General features: G+C 33.3%; 2 protein-coding genes across 2 annotated transcripts; both read right to left on the bottom strand.

The window, feature by feature from the left end:
- Positions 1-2,235: 2,235 nt before the first annotated feature.
- On the bottom strand, positions 2,236-5,133 carry LOC108997966 (flavone 3'-O-methyltransferase 1-like). Its single transcript, XM_035690681.1, has 4 exons — positions 4,898-5,133; positions 3,639-3,838; positions 3,035-3,099; positions 2,236-2,591 (listed from the first exon to the last, which is right to left on the bottom strand). Exons 1-4 carry the CDS (start codon positions 5,131-5,133, stop codon positions 2,295-2,297), a joined length of 798 nt encoding a protein of 265 aa, XP_035546574.1. The 3' UTR covers positions 2,236-2,294.
- Positions 5,134-15,829: 10,696 nt separating this feature from the next.
- LOC118348626 (ankyrin repeat-containing protein At5g02620-like) lies at positions 15,830-20,210 on the bottom strand. Its single transcript, XM_035690679.1, has 2 exons — positions 19,706-20,210; positions 15,830-15,903 (listed from the first exon to the last, which is right to left on the bottom strand). The coding sequence occupies exons 1-2, from the start codon at positions 20,148-20,150 to the stop codon at positions 15,830-15,832; spliced, it is 519 nt and encodes a 172-aa protein (XP_035546572.1). The 5' UTR covers positions 20,151-20,210.
- Between the last annotated feature and the right edge of the window lie 3,239 nt (positions 20,211-23,449).

The raw sequence follows: 23,449 nt of genomic DNA, 5'->3' as shown, positions 1-23,449 counted from the left end.
GGAACAACGGAAGAGGAGAACACTTGGGAGAAATTATGGAAGCTCCAACAGCTCTATCCCCACCTTGTGGGCAAGGTGCTGTGAAGAAAGATGGAGTTGTTCAAACCCTAAGGTTGGAAGAGGAACACGAAGTGAAGAAACTGCCGAAGTGATGTGAACTGGAAGCTTGCGAAACTAATGAAGAGCTAGAACTCAAAACGGCAGCGCATGGGGCAGATCTCAAACGCACCGTTTGGGTTGTATGGGGAAAACTCACAGTTTAAATAAAAAGGGATAAATAGACTAAGTTTGATTATTGTTGCTTTTGTAATACGCACAGTTTTGATGAACTAAAAGTTTTTATTACTGTTTTTTATTATGTAGAGACCCATGGTCAGTTTAGCTAAAGTTCTAAGAGTTTGTTACTGAGTGGGTATTTGAGTGAGGAACGAAGTGTAGTGGGGCATCTTTTGGAGTATTCTGGAATTTAGGATTTTGTAAGGGAGGTGGGGTCCCTTGAAGAACCCGTAGCCATGAACCAGTGGCTTTTCTAAGTGTTTTTATCAAATACCTTCAGGGCATTCTTCTTTATTCTTCATACAACATCCATTACATTTTCTTATATCCCTCACTACAACCAAACAGCAAGGATCAATTCCTTATATTTCTCTGGAAGCAGTTCCATTCATTCATCCGTGGAGTATAATCACAGAGTTTTACAAGGAGGTTCTTAATAGACCCAAAGCTGGAACACAACAGAAAATTTCTTAAAACAAACCTTAAGTTAAACCCATAAATCTAAGATTCCAAACCAGAGATTAGAGCCATAGAATTCACTTACAGGGTTGGTTTCGTTGAGGATTTTCAATGAAACTCTTAGGTTTACAAAATGAGAGAGATCGGCTTTGAGGAAAGGAGAAGTCGCGCTCCCCGGGGGGGTTGTGGAACCGAAGGGTTCTTCGTGTGAGGGAAGGATTGAGGAAATATTTTCTCTTTTGTTTGCTTTAGAGCCGACGGGTGCAGGAAAATGAGAAACGAACCACTTACTTGCCTGCCTTAGACGCTGTTGTGTAGAAGAAGGAAAAGAGATTTAATTAGCTTCTGGAGGAAGCTACGAGTAAGGTGATTTACTTGGCTTCTCGAGGAAGCTTTGGTTTCCGGGGAAAGAAAAGTCAATGACTTTAATCAAATTTGTCCCGGAATGAATAAAAAGAGTTTGTGTGCGATTTCTTGAATAAATAAAAATTAAAGGAATTTGAAAGAAATATTTTAAGATCATAAAAATTATACTCTTGAATTATTTAATAACTCACATAAAATAAAATTCACCCAACTTAAAATAAATTTATAAAATATTAAAAGTCTTTATTTCAAAATATTTAACTTAAAATATTAATAGATAACGTAAGGACTTACGTAGTAGAATTCGGATATTACAGTCGTACAGCTAACGAGTAAATAAACCTTCAGTGTTTGAACATCATTTTACATGAGTTGTTGATAGTCCTAATGTTCTTCTCCATGTGTTCTTAACATTAGTCGGGCTTTACACTTAAAAGCGTCACAAAAGATACAGTTCGAAGGTAAAATTATCAGTGTTCAAACACATAAAAAAACTTACCTTTAGTGGCACTTTGTTTTCTATTAGTAAACTAAAACCGTCGTAAAATATATGTTTAAAATATTGATTAAATACAATTTCTAATTAAGCCTAACTATATTGTGAACATTTTCATTTCAGAATTCATAGATACTGGAGGAGCAAATATTGTCTTCTTGTGAAGTGGATCAGACCCCACACCATAAAGGCTCATGCATGAATCCAAAATCACATGCCCGCCTAGCAAAAAACCAAGGTCGTGACTCCCAAATGCACTGATACAGGTCTAACCATTATTAATAGCTATTTAATGATGTTAATAATGTATCGGCAAGGAATAGTATGAACGATCTCAAGCATGATAATCGCCCGAAATACTCACCCAATATATCAATTCCGCCTAGCATGATAGCGGAGAAAAGTACTAACAACCCGCAGTCTAACCATGATTGTAGAGGATCAAGCCGTTAGCAAATCGTACCAATTAAACACTCAATCTATATAAATGGTGGTCAAAGCACACGCCAGATGTAACTTCTAAACAATCAAAGAATTGAAATACTCAATATGCTTTATTCTAACTTATAGGCGTCTGAAGTGTCCTATACCATACCAAGCCTCCCTTATTTACTTGATACAGGTCATCAGAGACAATTAGCAGGAGTACAAAACATGTCCACAACAAATACAATTATAAATTTTACAAGCAAGCAATCTATTTAAAAAACTCCATGACTTGGAAACTATAAACAAGGCATTCATATTTGATGCCTTTAAATCCAGCTTTGGTTGCCAAGGCCTCAAATTCTTGCTGCGTCCTTTCCTTCCCTCCTGGGTGTTGAGCCATCATAAGCACATCAAGTTGAGAGTTGCGCTTCATACAAGTGCAAACCTCGGGCATCATTGGAAGAAATGCCTCCACAATGATTACCTTCCCATCATTTGGAATGGATGTAGAGCAATTTTTCAGAAGTTTCAAGCACTGTTCATCACCCCAATCATGAAGTATCCCCTATAAAATTATCCATAGATGGGATCACATATATCTTCTTGAACAAAGCTGGAATGTTATATTCATCAAGTATTTATCAATCTCAGTTATACTCACTGATTTGACCGTCTTTCATGTTGTTTCATAAGCAAACCACTTCAAGTGAAGATATTGGATGATAAAATCTATATGTTGAAGAATAGGATTTCTCACCTTGAACTCCTTCATGCCTTTTTGTGAAATTTTTATGCCAAACGACAATACGATCTCCAAAAATTTGAAAGAGATGTCCACAATGCCCTTAATTTTTAAAATAATGCTATATATAGTTGTAGCAACATGATCAATGTTTTGCACTAATGGATTGTGCCATTGGCAATAAATTTGCAATGTATTTGGATTACTAAGTCAATACGTACGGGTCATACAAGATAGAATCCCTGCAAGTTAAATATTTCACTCACCTTCATGAAGATTGCATCTCCTTTAGGAACGCTTTTGAACATATCTCCTCCTACATGTTCCACGCCTGCAACTTGAGCTAGTTAATATGAGCTAGTTAATAAGCGTCTTTTATCTACATAGCTCTTATTTTTCCAAACCATAATGTTATCTAGCATTTAAACTTAAGATATCGGTACCAAGTTATATCTAATGCTAGCGATATTTGATACGACCTGTGTGAATCCGAGAAGTACAATCCAGTGTTGCCAGGTTCGGGTCAAACGGCGGGTTGACTCAATTAGACATGAGTAATAAAAAGTTAATTAATTGCACCCCAACCCTTAAACTTGCAATTAATTAATTAATTGAATAGCTGTTTAAGTTAAAATTATATTGTTATACAAATCTTAACCTTAAAACTTGAAAACCCTATTATTGCTAGGTGTTAATTTGTTTGTGTATTATACTGATTTAATGAATTTAATTAGATTTTCAGTAACATTTTTGGATTATATTCTTAATTATTCTTATGAATTTTTATTTGTTTTGTTATGAATATAGGTGTAAATGATCGTAATTGATACATATATATATTATATATAATATGATTCCAAGTTATAAAACCTTGATCCAATTGCTTGAGTGGCTCGAAGCCCTTGTAGGACTCAAGGATCTTCTTAAAAAGCATTGTAGTGTGATTGTGCATAGCTGTGTTAAAAACCTTATTAAACCTGGGGTCCATTCCAAGATACTCGAAGGCACTCGTGCCATGAACCCTATCGAATGGAATTCCTCCCTCAAGAATTGCATCTTTTAGCTGGGACCTATGAATAGATTAGGGTCAAAAACCATGATCCATCTAACCATATTAATTTTATATCATGATTAATTTTATATCATGGACACAAAAAAAAAGATGCACATGAATCTTAGTAGCACGTGGCAAATGGCGAGAATAAGGCCTTGTTTGGATATTTAGATGAAATGAAATAAAAAATATATGAATATTAGTAAAATAGTTTGAGTTGATATATTTTATAAAATTTTGAAAAAGAAAAAAAAATTAAATAAAAATAATAATAAACTTGAATGGTTTTTTAGTTTTATTTGAAAGTTTGAAAAATATGTAATAATTAAGTAACAATTAGATAGAAAAAATGAAAAAATAAAAAATAAATAGTGTTTATATTTAAATAATATTTAAATATTAAGATCAGATGAAATAGATTAAGACCATCTCAATATTCAAACGGGACCTAATAATTCTAGTTGGAGAAAGGTGGGGGGTGGGGACATAGCCAGGGTCCTACCTAGGCCACCGACAAATAATGCTTCTTGACTTTATGTTAATCATGTTACGTTTCGCTCAAACAATGTAAAATTATAAAACAAACTGAAAGAAAGTCGATAATTTGTATTAGTCGCTTAATTAAACGACATTACATTTTAGTCTAGATTTTTATCTTTTATTTTTAATTCGAAATGATGAGATCCAATGCATGGGAACCGGGCACGTGCCTTTTAGTAAATACTTGTGCTTTTTATTTATTTATTTTTGTTAAACTCATCTAAATTCAACTCAGTTCAATTTAATTTTAAACTAAATCTAACATCTAAACTCCCAACTTTCAAATTATTAAATTCATCTCAATTCAAAACCTCTTTACACATGAGATCCACAATCTTGTTCAATTCAATACTTCTTTACACGTGGGACTCACAATATTTTTTAACTTTTTATAAATATATTTAAATTGATCATCTTAACGTCTAAACAAATTTAAAATCATTTTAATTAAACCTTACAAAATTTATTCTGTAATTTTAACTTATTACTATTCATAAAAAAAAATTCAACTCAAGTCATCAAACGCAGCTAATACCTTCTGCAATTGGCCGTCTTGGGCCCGAAATGATGTTTTTCCTCGGATTTTATTAGAGATCCTAAAAATAGGCGGTTAGTTTCACTAGATATATTATGGAAAAAGCTTGAGGCCGTTTGCAGTGCCATGGGCAGCACAAGTGAGTTTGCCAGTTGGCCGGCGTAGACGAAGCTCTCATCTTCTTTTGTTTGGTCACCATCAAGATTGCTTGGGCGGAATGCCTTGTGAGATGCCATTATAGAATCTGAACTGAACTCTGTTTTGCGAAGTAGGTAATTTGTGCCAAAAAAGTAACCATACATCTCCACCCTACTGTTTAAATCTCGTGTTCAAAATCAAGGGCTTGCTTTACGTCACATCTTGCGTGAGTTGTATCCCTTCCCTATTTTTAAAATTGTAAATACTAAAATTAGCTAGGATTAGTTGATTAAATGATAAAATTTATCTTATCATTATAAGTTTAAATTTAGATGATATAAAATAATTATTAACTTTATCTTTAACAATATTAAGTTTATCTAAAAGTCCTTAAAATTGTTTAGATAAGTCAGTAATGTGAAATTCGAATTCATAAAAGAACATGTTTTCCAATACAACTAAAATAAAACTCCAACACTTTATTAGCAAAACTCAATCTCAAGTACTCTAAATAACTACATTGAAACTCTATAAAGTTATTACTGCAGCAAAATAAACTAAGGAGTCCAAAATCTCCCGGTAGTCATAACAAACCAAACTAATATCTTCAAAAGTCTTACTAAACCCAAGCCTAAGATATAATGAAATCTAAAAGACATTAAGACATCAGAATTCCTTCTTCTAACATGCTCTCTCAGCTTAATCATGCTCACCAATCTAATCCAGGTCCTCAGTTGGACTCTTCACATCATCTGAAAAATATTATGAAGATAGGGGGTGAGTTATCAACAACTCAGTAAGCAGAGGATATATGCTAGCATGCAAACATAAGCATTTACAAAGTATAGCATGCAGAACAAAATATTTTCCAGAGTTATCATGCAATGCAGAACATATTTTCAAAAGTAACAGAACGATGGTTTTAAGACACGTAAAACCCATAATACTTTGGCATGACATAAACTGAGTATCATCATCAGATCAAAACAGAGCATCAAATAGAGCAGAGACCATGTTTCACCCCCGTGGTAGGGTTGTGCTAACCCCGGTGGCCAAACCAGGTAGAGACAGAGGTGAAATCTTTCCTTTATTCTTCTCGGAGCCCCGAGTGTGCACACAGGAAAGACCACAATAAAACCACTTTGTTTCCAAAGTGGGTGCACTCAGAGACAGAGAAGTTGGTACCAACCCAAACAGAGCAGAGCATAACAGAGCAGAGCAGAGCAAAGCAGAGACAGAGTCAGATACGAAAACCAGTACACCATGCCAAAGGTTTTCAGATGTCATATCAAAATAATACAAAGTACCAAAAACAGAATCAGACAGTTTACCCACACTGAACACAAAAGCTAGAACATCTTTCTAAATAAATGCACAACTTTTCATATTCTCAATATCGCTCATTTTTTCAGATTTCAGAAACCACATGACAGAATTTAGCTCATGTCTACACAATGCATGTCAGAACATATTTTTCCTTTTCCACACAGATTTCATGAGTATGCAAATAAACGATCGAGGATGGTTTTATTTTTCCCAAGTTCTCATTTCATCATAAAAATATGTAAAGTTTTCAGAAAATCAACCTCAGTCTCAATAATTCGTGTAAGGCCTAGCATAGGAACCTTGTTTACCTGAACAACTTAGCTTTTCAGAATTTTTCTTAAAAATGTCGAGTCGAAAATAAATCATCACCTATAAAAAATAATAACATAATTTTCGTAAGTTTTCAATCAATCACGAATTTCGATATTTAATCCTAAACTTCTAAAATAACCTATTTTAATATCTCAAAACTTAAAACCCTCATAATCTCAAAATATATCATCACTTCTTAAAAATCACCAATATTCACCATGACCAACGTTCAACTCAAAACACCAATATTTAAACCCGAAACAGCCTACAAATTTCATAGCATAAACCAATCTCACACTAACAACTCCATCATCCAATCCAACCGACCCCCTTACTCCTCGGACTCAGTCCGGCACAACCAATAAATTCACAGTAAATATGAATTAGCGCAGAAATACATTTAAATCTCAAAAGTTCTTTAAAAAAAATACTTACAATGCTATAATATAATTTTTGAAAGATCACGGAGGTGCTAGAAGCGGCAACGCAGCAACAAAAATAGTGCCAAATGTACTGTGGCCATGGGTCTCAAAAACTCACTTTTGAACGAGTGTAAACGAAGACCCGAGATTGATAGGGTAGGGCTTAGGGATGTCGGTGAGGCTAGTGGTGGTGGTGGTGGTTGGCCGTGGGTGGCGGCGCAATAGGCAGTTGAAGTGTAAAGACACTCAAAACGGAAATGTTGATTGTGGGGCTTCACCGGTGACAGATCGGAGGTGTGGTTGGGTCCATTGGGTTGCTAGAAGGTCGAGGATGATGTGGTGAGAAGATGGTGGCCGGAGGTGGCGCAGCGGCGCAAGGAGTGCTGCGGCTTGGTGATGCGCGTGGGAGCTAACGGCGGTGCGGTTGGGGCTGAGATTACAGGGGGGTGGTCGCTGGTGGCTGGGGAGGACGGTGGGCAGCACGGTGTCGCGCACTGCGGCACGAGGCGGAGGGGCTGGGTGGATGAAGAAACGGACGGAGAGAGAGAGGGGGAGAGTCGTGCGGCGCACGGGAGAACCAGGATGAAAGAAAAAAAAAAGAAAGAAAAAAAAAAGAAAGAAAAAAAAAAGAAGAAAAAGAAAAAAAGGAAGAAAAGAAAAGAGAAAAGAGAAAATGTAGGAAAAAAATGAGGTACAATCCCCACATCTTGGGTCACAAAAATGATCCAACGGAAACGATTTTAAAACAGCAAGTGAAATAAAATAATTCAAACGCAACGATTAAAATGAAAATAAATAATTAAACCCAATAATAAGCTAATTTAATATGAAAAACAATTTAAATGTATTACAATAATCAACTATAAGAAATCATTTCAGAATAATTTTCACAAAAATTAAAATCATAAAAATAAACCCACTAAAAATCCAATCAATCTTAAAACAAGAGAATAAATTTTTAAATTAATAACAACAATCTTTCAATTAAAAAAATACACTAAAATATGGGGTGTTACTGCGAAATGTTTGCAATCCGTCAAGAAAAGTTCTCGCGAATGTCTCTACCTGTCAGCAGAATCCTACTTCAACAATGACTCTTTCCAGATCTAATATTGAAAAGGGATTCGGTTTCATTACTCTAGCAGGAGTTTTTGATATTGAGATATATTTTCGTGTGCTTATGAAGGAAAAATCAACTTAAGGATTTTCATTTTTTATTTTAATCGTTAGAGGTTCTGGCTGCTACTGCTGTAGAAAACAAATGAGTCGTTTGTCTGGACAAGTAAGAAAGTGAAGTTGCAAAGGTTTTGTAATTGATGAATACTTATAATTGATTTTCAAGTAATAAAATTGACTTTCCTGAATTTGGTTGTCCCGTAAGGTTTTACCTTTAAAGAGTTCTTTAAAGAGTTTTCCTTCAAAACTAATAATTGTATTAAATAAAGTGTTTAATTTTCTTCAAGTATTTGATTTATTTAATAATCCTAATACTAAGATCTAACCAATTTGTTCAAGTAAATTGATAGGTGATTTAGTGAAATTACAGGGGTGCATTGGGAATTTCAATTGGCATCAGAGAGTGGTTCACTCATCCGAGTGTGATCCGTGCCCCTGCAATATGTCATCATTGACTGCCCCACAGCACTTCAATGGTGAAAATTATGCATATTGGAAAGTACGCATGCAAGCCTGGTATTCTGTTGAAATATGATGGACTAAACCAGCAACAAGTATTGATGCTTGGACAAAAGATGAGATCAACAAATGTAATTGGAATAGCAAGGGACTAAAAGCTATATTCATGGCTGTATCTCCTGAAGAATTTAAGAGAATCTCCATGTGTCAGGTTGCTAAAATAGCACGGGATATTTTGGAGGTTACGCATGAAGTAACAAAACCTGTGAAAAATTCAAAATTACAATTGTTAACCTCTAAGTTTGAAGAGATTAAGATGGTGAAAGATGAAAGTTTTTATGAGTTTTATGCTAAACTTAATGACATTGTTAATTCTAGGTTTAATCTCGAAGAAAAAGTTGAAGAATCAAGAATTGTAAGGAAGATTCTGAGGTCCTTACCTAAAAAATTTCAGCCTAAAGTCACTGCTATTAAACAAACTAAAGACTTGGATGCAATAAAGGTAGAAGAGCTAGTCATGTCTTTACAAACATATGAGTCTTCACTTCCTCAGGTGAGAAAATATAAGTCCATTGCCTTAAAAACTATAAAAGAAAATCATGAGGATTCTTCTGATGAAGAAAGTCTAAATAATGAGGAAATAGCTCTCATAACAAGAAAGTTCAGAAAATTCATGTTTAATAAAAAGGATAGTAGTAAACAAAAAAGAGGATTAGTTTGGATCTTTTTACTAAAAAGTTTAATGGTGATGATTAGTATTTTTTCTAATGGATGTTTAAGTTTGTTTCTAAACTTAGGGTATGAAGATCTTTGTTGCAAAATTTTCGTTATAAGACTCGTACTGTAATCATGGATGTTTATGGGAGACGGGTCCCAACTGACTGTAATCTCAAAATGGGAGACTGGGCTGCATAATTACATCACCAAAATATACTATTGGGCTAGTTCATCGAGTAACTCATGTAACTCGACTAACGATGTCAAAATATTGTCCAAAAACCTAACTATGGAGTCTGTAAGCTCCGCATCACATTTGAGGCGTCTAATCAACTTCCTTTAGTTTGCCAGTGTGCGCTCCTTGCTCTGTTCCTAACAAATTGCCTAACATTTGGGAGAAATGGTAGTTGGGACTATCATTGTGAGATTTGATTACAAATCTCAGCAAGTTAACAGGAAACTTCTGCACAAGTTAATGATGCATGCATGATAGTGAAGGCATGAATGCATAATCAAGGTCAATAATAAACATAACATGACATGAACTGATATAACTTGAACTAAAATGTGAACTAAACTGGAAACTTGACATGACATGAAGTTGAAACTGAGACTTGACTTGACGTGACATGAACGTAAACTGGCTTGGACATGAATGTGAACTTGAAACATGACTGAGCATGAAATTGAACGTGAACTGATTTGAACATGAACATGAACTTGAAACATGACTGAATGTGAAATTGAATGTAAGTTGAACATTAACTGACTTAGACATGAATGTGAACTGAAACATGACGTGAACGTGAAATAAATGAAGTTGAAACATAACATGGACATGAACTTGAAACGTATTCTTGACTCATGGGGTCACCATGATAAAGTAGTCTTATCTCATGGGGTTACAATGATAGAGTAGTCTTATCTCATGGGATTACAATGATAACTTAACAACAATAACTTAATTGCACGAGGGTGTACATGAGCATGAGCTTGACATGACTTGAAAGACTTTTCTTGAGGTAAACAAACTGTACTCGAGACGAAACATGACATGAAATGAAAGCACAGAAGTCCTGGCGTAGCGTAACATGGCATGAACGTACTTTGAAAGACATGACGTACTTGAAATAGATAACATTTCGTATCATGACATAACATGTAACAGACAATATTTCATAACATGGCATAACATGTAACAAAAAATATTAGGTGACATGACATACATATAACAATGGCATAATATAACATGACATACTTGCAACAAATAGCAATATGTGATATAATAGATTGTGTAAAAGATAAATATTTTGTGACAACATAAATCATGTGTAACAGATAAACATGTAATGACATAACATGATATGACATATATGATAACATAAACACATAAATTGTACTTCCCTTACCCATCACACATACACAGTAAACAGATAGTAAGTTAAGAGCCATCTTACCTCGTTCGTCACGTTTTACAAGAATTCAAGTGCTTTTTAGTGCTTTTAATCACTAACAATTAGAAACATGGAAAAAGTTAAATTAGAGTAAAATTACCAATGTACCCTTTATATGTGGAAAAATGACTATTGCACCTCTAACTTAAAGATTTTAAAAATAACTTAAAAAATCAACAAAATTTTTTTCTAAACTCAAATATCAATTTAGAAAAATTTAAAATAAAACACAACTATGAAAAACTCACTATGACCAAAACATCCATAGGCTATTTCTCTTAATTTTTGTTGCAATTCTTCTAACTTCAAAACGCAGGATTAAACTGAAATTCTGCAACAAAGATATTTTTGTCCAAAGTTTAAAAACATATTCAAAACATCCATTAAAAAAATTCTAATCACCACCAATATTTTTAGTAAAAAGATCCAAACTTTTTAACTAAAAACAAATGCTTGAATCACAAGTTTTGACCTTATTCAAAACATCTCCAAGAATTCCAAAACAATAAATCTTACTTCAAACATATACATAACATCATCCTAAGAACAATCATACTTTGAATCCTCTAACAAAAGTTACCAAAAAACACAAAACAACACATGGAGTATTTGGCTCCACTTTTGGTCCCAAAACAGAAACTTTTTCTTAACTAGTTTTGATCAATCACTTGATCCATGGCTTAAAAAAAGTGAGATCTTCAAACCAAAACAACACATGGTTTATAAATGTGTCTTAAAGAGGATATAACCATTAAACTTAAAATCACATGGCTAAAATGAACCCAAAACTTGGATCTAGCAACAAAATCAATCCTTTGGCCTAACTGAATATCCTCTTGCATAATAAAAAAAATCATATCTTTGAAATTAGTACTAAAACTCGTCAAACTAACATCCTAACATGCATATAAGAGGCTTAGGATCATCAATTAAAAATATCCAAGTCATTGGAGTAAGATTAAACCACAAAATTTTCTTCTTCCGGTTTCTAAGTTTCTAAATCTAAGAAAATCTTTCATAAAAAGCTTTAGTCATGCAACAAATTCTCAATGAACATTCATATACACATGTTGAAAATGCTCCATAAAAATTTCGGATCAAGATATGTCCATTAGCTTGGTCAAAAACTCCAAAATATAACATACTCTCTAGTTTAACGCCCAAAATGACCTTTCCATGGTTAAAATAACTTTTGACTGATCAAATGACTACTAAATTAAATGAATAAGATATCCACAGAAACTAAACTAAAAAAAAATAACAACTTTCATGAAAGATTCATCGCGAGAAAATACTTACAAGTGATCGAAAATCACCCTGCAAAATGACTCAGGAATCTAAGCAAGAGAGCACTTTTGGATTTCTCTCTAAGAACGGGGTGGACAAGTGATGAAATGAAATGAAGGGTGTCTTGCAAGACTTTAGCATTTTGGAGGGGGGGAGGTATGGGCTTGGATAACCCTTTGATTGGAGGTGCCTATGTTGCAAAACGTAAAGAATAGTGAGGGAGAAGGGCTGTTGTTGCTGCCGTGAGGTATGAAAGGTGGTAAGGTGGACCTTCCTCTCACATCAAGGCACTATTTGGGTGCTGTCAAGGGCAAAGGATGGCCTACCATGTGGGGGAGGAAACTTCCTCAAGAATATTTGCTAAGGTGGCCAAAATTTGTGGGTCTTAACCAAGTGGGTTTCAATTTGGGGTTTAAAAGGGGTCTGGTTAGGGTTCGTGATGCTAACAAGCTCAAATCTAGTTTTTCTTGGTCCAATCAAATTCCATGATTTAAAAAGTTAGATAATGATGTCATAACAATAATTTGATGAATTAATAGCATGTGAAAATGATTTAATCAAGTGATTAAATACAAAGCTATAATTCAAATAAAAAAATGTTTGGAAGCCAACTTTAGGGTTTGGGGAAACCGTTTAGGGTTTTGGTTTCAACCAAGATTTTGGGGTTTCAAATGGATTCCAGATTTTTAGGGTTTCACTAGGGTTGAAACCCTCTTTAGTTTGGCATAATTTGGTTGATTGATTGGAAAATAGGGTTTTGCTTACGTGGCATGATCTCACACCTTGATTTCCTTCACAAATCCATTTAATGGTTCCTCATGTTACCAAGTGTCTAATATTATTCATCAAGTGTGGGTAAGATCTTGCCAAGTGTCCAAATAAAACTTATCTAACCTAATTTGGACATTCCATACTGTGATTTTGAAAACACTGCACTAGATGTTATTATTCAGGTTACTATTCACTTCAAGAAAGTGAAAAATAAACTTTACACTATAAAATCCTACATATTCATAGAACCTAACTCTGCAATTTGTTTATTGAAATTCTACCACGAAATGCCTCGAAAAAAGCAAAATACGTTTTCAAACAAGCGTATCATCCAAAAACTGAAAATGGGATTTTTTTTATTTGATGATCTTAAGCCTCTTATATGCATGTTAGGATTTTAGTTTGAAGAGTTTTAGTTATAGTTTCAAAGATTTGATTTTTTGTTTTATGCAAAAGGATATTCGGTTAGGCCAAAGGATTGATGGTTTTAGCTATATCCAAGTTTTGGGTTGTTTTTAGTTCTGTGATTTTAAGTTTAATGTTGGATCTTCTTTAGGACACATTTGCAAACCATGAGATGTTTTGGTTTGAAGATATCATCTTTTTAAACCATGGATCGAGTGTGGAGTCGAATACTCTAAGTGTAGTTTTGTGATTTTTGGTGACTTTTGTTAAATGATTCAAAGCATGATTGTTCTTAAGTTGATATTAGGAATATGTTAGAAGTAAGATTTGTTTTTTAGGAATTCTTGGAGATGTTTTGAAAAAGGTCAAAAATGGTGATTCAAGAGTTTACTTTTATTTAAAAAGTTTGGATCTTTTTACTAAAAAGTTTAATGGTGATGATTAGTATTTTTCTAATGGATGTTTAAGTATGTTTCTAAACTTTGGGTATGAAGATATTTGTTACAAAATTTTGCTTATAAGACTCGTACTGCAATCATGGATGTTTATGGGAGACGGGTCCCAACTGACTGTAATCTCAAAATGGGAGACTGGGCTGCATAATTACATCACCAAAATATACTATTGGGCTAGTTCATCGAGTAACTCATGTAACTCGACTAACGATGTCAAAATATTGTCCAAAAACCTAACTATGGAGTCTGTAAGCTCCGCATCACATTTGAGGCGTCTAATAAACTTTCTTTAGTTTGCCAGTGTCCGCTCCTTGCTCTGTTCCTGACAAATTGCCTAACATTCGGGAGAAATGGTAGTTGGGACTATCATTTTGAGATTTTATTACAAATCTCAGCAAGTTAACAGGAAACTTCTGCACAAGTTAATGATGCATGCATGAGAGTGAAGGCATGAATGCATAATCAAGGTCAATAATAAACATAACATGACATGAACTGATATAACTTGAACTAAAATGTGAACTAAACTGGAAACTTGACATGACATGAAGTTGAAACTGAGACTTGACTTGACGTGACATGAACGTAAACTGGCTTGGACATGAATGTGAACTTGAAACATGACTGAGCATGAAATTGAACGTGAACTGACTTGAACATGAACATGAACTTGAAACATGACTGAATGTGAAATTGAATGTAAGTTGAACATTAACTGACTTAGACATGAATGTGAACTGAAACATGACGTGAACGTAAAATACATGAAGTTGGAACATAACATGAACATGAACTTGAAACGTATTCTTGACTCATGGGGTCACCATGATAATGTAGTCTTATCTCATGGGGTTATGATGATAGAGTAGTCTTATCTCATGGGATTACAATGATAACTTAACAACAATAACTTAATTGCACGAGGGTGTACATGAACATGAACTTGACATGACTTGAAAGACTTTTCTTGAGGTAAACAAACTGTACTCGACATGAAACATGACATGAAACGAAAGCACAGAAGTCCTGACGTAGCGTAACATGGCAAGAACGTACTTTGAAAGACATGACGCACTTGAAATAGATAACATTTCGTGGCATGACATAACATGTAACAGACAATATTTCATAACACGGCATAACATGTAACAAAAAATATTAGGTGACATGACATACATGTAACAGATGGCATAATATAACATGACATACTTGCAACAGATAGTAATATGTGATATAATAGATTGTGTAAAAGATAAATATTTTGTGACAGCATAAATCATGTGTAACAGATAAACATGTAATGACGTAGCATGATATGGCATATATGATAACATAAACACATAAATTGTACTTCTCTTACCCATCACACATACACAGTAAACAGATAGTAAGTTAGGAGCTATCTTACCTCGTTTGTCACGTTTTACATGAATTCAAGTGCTTTTACGAGAAACTTCGAAAATGATTATAAAAGTTAAAAATTTAATCACTAACAATTAGAAACATGGAAAAAGTAAAATTAGAGTAAAATTACCAATGTACCCTTTATATGTGGAAAAATGATTATTTTACCTCTAACTTAAAGATTTTAAAAATAACTTAAAAAATCAACAAAATTTTTTTCTAAACTCAAATATCAATTTAGAAAAATTTAAAATAAAACACAACTATGAAAAACTCACTATGACCAAAACATCCATAGGCTATTTCTCTTAATTTTTGTTGCAATTCTTCTAACTTCAAAACGCAAGATTAAACTGAAATTTTGCAACAAAGATATTTTTGTCCAAAGTTTAAAAACATATTTAAAACATCCATTAGAAAAATTCTAATCACCACCAATATTTTTAGTAAAAAGATCCAAATTTTTTAACTAAAAACAAAGGCTTAAATCACAAGTTTTGACCTTATTCAAAACATCTCCAAGAATTCCAAAATAATAAATCTTACTTCAAACATATACATAACATCATCCTAAGAACAATCATGCTTTGAATCCTCTAACAGAAGTTACCAAAAATCACAAAACAACACTTGAAGTAATTGGCTCCACTCTTGGTCCCAAAACAGAAACTTTTTCTTAACTAGTTTTGATCAATCACTTGATCCATAACTTAAAAAAAGTGAGATATTCAAACCAAAACAACACATGGTTTAGAAATGTGTCTTAAAGAAGATATAACCATTAAACTTAAAATCACATGGCTAAAATGAACCCAAAACTTGGATCTAGCAAAAAACTCAATCCTTTGGCCTAACTGAATATCCTCTTGCATAATAAAAAAAATCATATCTTTGAAATTAGTACTAAAACTCATCAAACTAACATCCTAACATGCATATAAGAGGCTTAGGATCATCAAATAAAAATATCAAAGTTATTGGAATAAGATTAAACCACAAAATTTTCTTCCTCCGGTTTCTAAGTTTCTAGATCTAAGAAAATCTTTCATAAAAAGCTTTAGTCATGCAACAAATTCTCAATGAACATTCATATACACATGTTGAAAATGCTCCATAAAAATTTTGGATCAAGATATGTCCATTAGCTTGGTCAAAAACTCCAAAATATAACATACTCTCTAGTTTAATGCCCAAAATGACCTTTCCATGGTTAAAATAACTTTTGATTGATCAAATGACTACTAAATGAAACGAATAAGATATCTACAGAAACTAAACTAAAAAAAATAAAAACTTTCATGAAAGATTCATCACGAGAAAATACTTACAAGTGATCAAAAATCACCCTGCAAAATGACTCAGGAATCTAAGCGAGAGAGCACTTTTGGGTTTCTCTCTAAGAACTGGTTGGAGAAGTGATGAAATGAAATGAAGGGTGTCTTGCAAGACTTTAGCATTCTGGAGGGGGGGAGGTATGGGCTTGGATGACCCTTTGATTGGAGGTGCCTATGTTACAAAAAATAAAGAATAGTGAGGGAGAAGGGTTGTTGTTGTTGTCGTGAGGTATGAAGGGTGGTAAGGTGGACCTTCCTCTCACATCAAGGCACTATTTGGGTGCTGTCAAGGGCAGAGGATGGCCTACCATGTGGGGGAGGAAACTTCCTCAAGAATATTTACTAAGGTGGCCAAAATTTGTGGGTCTTAACCAAGTGGATTTCAATTTTGGGTTTAAAAGGGGTTTGGTTAGGGTTCGTGATGCTAACAAGCTCAAATCTAGTTTTTATTGGTCCAATCAAATTCCATGATTTAAAAAGTTAGATAATGATGTCATAACAATAATTTGATGAATTAATAGCATGTGAAAGTGATTTAATCAAGTGATTAAATACAAAGCTATAATTCAAATAAAAAAATGTTTGGAAGCCAACTTTAGGGTTTGGGGAAACCGTTTAGGGTTTTGGTTTCAACCAAGATTTTGGGGTTTCAAATGGATTCCAGATTTTTAGGGTTTCACTAGAGTTGAAACCCTCTTTAGTTTGGCATAATTTGGTTGATTGATTGGAAAATAGGGTTTTGCTTACGTGGCATGATCTCACACCTTGATTTCCTTCACAAATCCATTTAATGGTTCCTCATGTTACCAAGTGTCTAATATTATTCATCAAGTGTGGGTAAGATCTTGCCAAGTGTCCAAATAAAACTTATCTAACCTAATTTGGACATTCCATACTGTGATTTTGAAAACACTGCACTAGATGTTATTATTCAGGTTACTATTCACTTCAAGAAAGTGAAAAATAAACTTTACACTATAAAATCCTACATATTCATAGAACCTAACTCTGCAATTTGTTTATTGAAATTCTACCATGAAATGCCTCGAAAAAAGCAAAATACGTTTTCAAACAAGCGTATCATCCAAAAACTGAAAATGAGATTGTTTTTATTTGATATATATATATTATGTGTACATGTTTTAACGATATATATATATATATATAATATTAGCTATCTGTGTGTGTATAGACTATTCATCGATAGCCTCTTTTTATATACCCTCTTATTATTGTATGTGATGTATGAAATGTAATGGATGACATATTTCTGACTGTTATATATAGTATTTACATATATTAAAGGAACAAATCAAAGATAGGATAAGGAAATGAAAGACTAAATGAAAATAACATGAAATGAACTGAATTGCATGTTTGTGTGTTCAAAGAAAAAATCATATAAAGTGCCATAACAACGAGGATGGTACCATGATGCTAAGGGGTGGACCTAGTGATGCCTATTCTCGAAGCTAGGTTCTTATCCACTAGCTATATATGGAAGAACATGACTGCAAGGATCACTAATGGCCTAACACATGGGACTTAATAGTATGTACTGACCATGAGGTTAAAAGAGGAAAGACTATTACAACATAAATGAGATTGATGTGGCTGCACAACTGAATTGTATGATTGAGGCCATGAGAAATCAAGGGGATGTATGCATACCGATTAATGTGACTTAATGTGATGAATGTGACTTTGAAAGTTCTGCGAAAACCTATATTTTTATACGTTCACTGTATGAAGTAGTTGATCTTGTTGAGCATTAGACTTATTTTTGTTTCAATGAATGGTTGTCCGAATAAATGCTTAAAGAGAGGTTTGAGCCACAATACGGGACTTAGCTCATGGAGAAGAGGCAGATGCCTAGATCGTGTACAAATATTTTTTTCATTTATGATTTTAATAGAATAAGATTTGAGAATTTTTTTCACAAGAGCTTCCGCAAACTCCCTTTTTATTTTTCACAAAGTCTGTTTTATCTTTTGAAAGGGGATGTTGTATACCCGATGCTTCATTAAGAAAATTCTTTTAAAGTCGAGTTTCATTATGGTCCCTCTGTTCTCTAAAATATTTAAAATGAATAAAAAAAGGAAAAAATAAAGAATATAATTAATTGATATATAGAAAGAATTGGCAAACTAATATGTGGTGTATTGTAAAAGTCGTTGGCTAAAATAGAAAAAGTCAGTTTTAGTTAGTTATTTCATATGAAAATTTAGATAAGCCATTGGGAAGAAATGCTCAAATGGGACAGAGTGTTACATGCCATGAGGCAAAAAATTTGTTACGAGAGATCAACGGAAGTTGTGAGTTGTAAAAGTTTGAGATTGTTGGTATAAATGTTATGAGTTGAGTAACCGAGGTGGTATTTTGGAAACTGGCGAAAACTAAGTTACTAAATTTGCAATTAATACACTGATATTTATCTTAAAAAAAGTCTTGTACACATAATATGTCTTGTACACATAATATTTTTATTGATTAGATCAGAAACCTTTTTGCATAGCGGCTAAATCATAGCGCTTAATCCCTAATTATATATGCCAGAATTATAGGAACATGTTACTAGTTCGCATAATATTCCGAAGATAATAAAGTTTACATCAATGGAAAGGCTGTGGTTTCTTTGTCACATCATCTTCAAATTGAAGTCATAACTTAAAAGGATTCGGCTTGGATGGAACTGGACCGGATTCGGTTTCTATTGGAATTGGACCCACGCCCTATAACCCAAAACAAGTACCACGCAATATGAAAGCAAAATTGAATACTAAAACCCGTAATGTCTATAGCTACCTCGGTTGCAATTAACATGACATTTTAATTCAAACTGATTTAGTGACTTTGGGCCAAATGAAAGGAAATAATGGTAATATTGTGCTCCAAGTGATAAAAAAAAAAAAAAAATTGTGGCTGGTCATAAATGAATATGCTATCTCAAGAGTCAAGAGACACGGCATCAGACCAAAAGAATCTATTAAAAAAAGTACTATAGATTTGAATATTTTCAAATATTTTTTTTCATTAGATTTGCTATCATCCACTTCCTTAGCATATCTTATTGAAAAGAACTAAATATTCAAATATTCATTATATAATAGTATTTTTTGAAGAAAGATAAAAGATTACGTTACCTCACAATCAACAGATGGAAAGCTTTTACTTGTTAAGATTTGATAAGCAGTCTGGTTCTTTTTGTTGAAGACCATTTTGTCAACTCTTGGAGAATTCAGGACACGGTCGTGGTAACGAGCAGAAATGGAATAGTGATGGAGAGGTGTATTCCCGTCGTTGTCCTTCTGATTCAAAAGATTCCGGAGAGACGAATTATCTTGTATCACTAGCGCTACCTCTGGCCACAAGTTGGTCATCAGGGCGAGATGGAGTGCGTTGCGGCCTTTATTGTCAACCACTTCGCAACAATCTGGACACATTGATATAATCTCTTTTGTTACTCCTCCTTTGTTGCGATGAGCTGCAATGTGAAGAGCTATCCTACCCTCTGCGTCTTTCATATATGCTACCTCTCTATCAAATTCCAGCAATAGTTTTGTTGGCTCAATGTTACCCGTGTATGCAGCCATGTGAAGCGGAGTCCATCCATTTTGGTCCGCTTGTTTACATAGTTCGCGTTCGTATTTTTGCAAAATGTTTTTGGTCATTCCTAAAAGAAGTTTAAAGAAGGTAAATTAATGTAATAATTTTCTGAAGAACAAAAAGGAAGACGTTAGGAGACAGAAAAAGGACTATTCAGGTGATCGTTTAATGTGAAAGCCGTGTTTAGTAATCAGTCCTTTATCATCAAATAAAAAGCAAATGCAGGACAAGGCAGACATCAGTCTTTATGTACCAAACAAAATTATTTGCAAGCTTGTTAAGCACGAATTTAATCTAAAACTGGCCCTGTGAATATCAAACATTTTTATATCTCATGAATTTGATGTCCATTAGTAACTGTTTTACAACTTCAATATTGTGATTGTGACGTACAGCTTCATGTAAGGCCGTGTCTCTCTCTTTGTTCAGCTTCCCAATCATCTCCGTAGCAGCTTCAACGACTCCACTTTCGATATCTTGATGTTGGGATTTATTATGTTCAAAAAGAACTTTGACTATGGAAGCATGCCCATACCTTGCCGCCACATGTAACGGAGTATCACCTTCCGCATTTGGCTTTCAATAAAAGTGACGGACACTTGTCCAGTACATCTTTCACAAATTTTGCCGCTGAGGTTTCGTTAGTTCCTCCAACGGCATGAGACTCTTCTTCAATGAGGATACTTGAAATGCAAATATGTAGGATTGTATTTTTATTAACGGTCAAAAATCCATCAAGTGGATGGGAGATATCATATTGTTCTAAGGCCTCCAGGTTGCCTTTCGCCGCCGCTTCATAGATTTTAGGATCCATTGCAGTGAGGCGCGTTTGTATGCTGCAAGAGAGTACTCTAGAAAATCCTATATTAGACACAGCCATTATAGTTGATGTTACATTTAACATTTTTCTATTAACGCGCAAATCCTATCCATATTATGAAAAAATGCCTTTTTTACAATTTCCACCTCCATCCGTACGATGAACATGGGTCTAGAAATTGGAATTCTGGGTAACGCTGAGTTTTATTCGAAAGGACTAAACTGAAATAGATGCAGTACTTGAGAACTTGAAGACAAAGTTTAAGTATAAAAGAGAGTAGTAATCATATATTAATTTAATGAAAATCAAAATGTAATTAACTCAAATTAAAGCATATATAACCATACAATCAATTAGAAATATTAAAACGTTCATCTAAGATCAAACATAAGTTATATATGTTAAGAGATCATATAAAAACACAAGTAAAAGTAATCTTACTTTCGAGTTAGTAAGCAACGCAACCTCCAGCACCTTAATTTAACTCTTCCACCTCAAATGTGGTTTGGGATAGCTTGGGACTGGAGAGTTGGATCAGTTGTGATATTTATAGGGAAGGCTTACTACTCATTAGGCATTTAGCATTAGACGTAACCATTACGCGGTGTCAGGTTGTAGGGTATCACTTTAAGCTTTTACTTTTTAAAGAACTAATTAAAGTGGTAATGCTTCTTTTCGGCCATATTATTAAAGTAAATATAAATGCTGTAAGAAAAGCTTATACCACACACTTTCATTTTTTTTAATATAGTATTTGTTATTTTTGTCATTCTATTTAAACAGACACGTATTTAAGCATTAAAATATAAGGACAAAATTGAGAAATCACATATTACTTAGGTGGATGTGTGTGGTGTAAGATTTTCTTGTAGAATTTCTCTAAAATAAGTACTATAAATACTTTCAATTTTTTATTTGTTTTAAATTAAGAGAGAAACATTTTCTTAAAAAAATTAGAAGAAAATAATGAAGCAAGAATATAAAAAAACTTAAAAAAGGACCCGTGATCTGGCGAAATGGGAGGGAAAATACTTTATTCATATTTTAAAGATTTGTAATATTGATTTTTTAAAAAAATTTATAGTTTTTTGGATTTAATTAATAAATATTTTTATTTAAAAAGTGTTTATGGTTTTAAAATTCTTAACTTTTTATGTAGTTAATTAATAATTTTTATTTAAAAAGTGTTTATTTGCTTTATATTTTTCCTTGCTTTTATGTTTATGTCATTTTAAAAATAATTCTGGATCTTTGTTATAAGTTGAAGTTCATTCCGATATGTTTGAGTCAAAGTTAGTTAGATACAATTGATGATGTAGGCAACTAAAAGTTAGATTGGGGTAATATATTTAGAGATTTGTTTTTAGTTTTTGTTATATATCTTGATTTTGTCATTTTGTGATACTAATTTCTTATATTTTAACATCTTAACGTATAGTAGAAATTGTGCCAGTGTTGTTTGTTCAATTTTATTTCATTATTTTTATAAATTTATATGGAGCTATCTTATTTCCTTACTAAGTATGTCCTCTTTTCTTCGGACTCAACTTGAAATGTTACCCAATATTTGGTTCTCTTTTGTTGTTGGAAGTAGAAATGGGAACATTTCATTTGTGTTGGTTTAGAAAATGTCGATTGTTGTTGTACTTTGGAACAAATAATAATATTTGGTGGCCTGTTGTGTTTCAGCAATGTGTTATTGGATGATGGACGATGAATTGATTGTGAAATTCAGCAGTGAAGTATTGAGTGGTTGGCTTGTATTTGGTTATTGTAAATGATTGGGTGGCTAGTTGTGTTTCAGCACAACTTGGAATGAGAACAAGCACCTGAGATTTGGTTTTGTTTTGTTGTTTGAATAGGAACAGATAATTAATTTTAATATATGTTTTTGGTTGTTGTAGTTGGGAACAAATGACAATATTTGGTGGCTGCTTCTTTTTTAGCAGTTTTTTTTTGTTTTTTGTTTTTTTAATAGTGGTTATGTTTTTTCAATGCTGGTAATGTTTTTTCCAACTTTGTGCCCTTGATGACATATGGCTAACAACTGATATGGCATATAAAGCTATATCTGAATTGACAGTTGAATTTTGATTGAACTGTCAATTCAGTTCAGTTTAATTTTAAACTAAATCTAATGTCTAAACATCTAATTTTAAAATCACTAAACTCATCTCAATTCAAAACCATTTTACATATGAGATCCACAATTTTTTTCAACTCAGAAACCTCTTTATATGTGAGATTTACAATCTTTTTTAATTTCTTATAAATACATATAAACTCATATTAATATCTAAATATATTTAAATTAACTCATCTTAGATATGCTCTATAAAACTCACTCCACTATCTCAACTCAACTCAACATACAAATGAGATCTAAAAATCTTATTTAAAAATAGACTAAACATAAAATTAAAAAAAGTCATAAAAAAAATAAAATCTAAATCCAACTCCGCTTTT

The sequence above is a fragment of the Juglans regia genome, chromosome 6 (assembly GCF_001411555.2).
Source record: "Juglans regia cultivar Chandler chromosome 6, Walnut 2.0, whole genome shotgun sequence".
NCBI lineage: Eukaryota > Viridiplantae > Streptophyta > Magnoliopsida > Fagales > Juglandaceae > Juglans > Juglans regia.
The sequence above is the reverse complement of the archived record's forward strand: the minus strand, read 5'-3'. Positions and strand labels throughout refer to the sequence as shown.

What these genes read in the sequence shown, in the direction of transcription:
- LOC108997966 (XM_035690681.1), bottom strand. Translation starts at nt 5,133, where the DNA reads ATGGCATCTCACAAGGCATTCCGCCCAAGCAATCTTGATGGTGACCAA. An exon ending in AAGACGGCCAATTGCAGAAG is followed by an intron (nt 3,839 to 4,897) that starts GTATTAGCTGCG and finishes ATCTATTCATAG; the next exon opens with GTCCCAGCTAAAAGATGCAA. An exon ending in GAGATGCAATCTTCATGAAG is followed by an intron (nt 2,592 to 3,034) that starts GTGAGTGAAATA and finishes ATAATTTTATAG; the next exon opens with GGGATACTTCATGATTGGGG.
- LOC118348626 (XM_035690679.1), bottom strand. Translation starts at nt 20,150, where the DNA reads ATGGCTGCATACACGGGTAACATTGAGCCAACAAAACTATTGCTGGAA. An exon ending in AAGCTTTCCATCTGTTGATT is followed by an intron (nt 15,904 to 19,705) that starts GTGAGGTAACGT and finishes GATCAAAACTAG; the next exon opens with TTAAGAAAAAGTTTCTGTTT.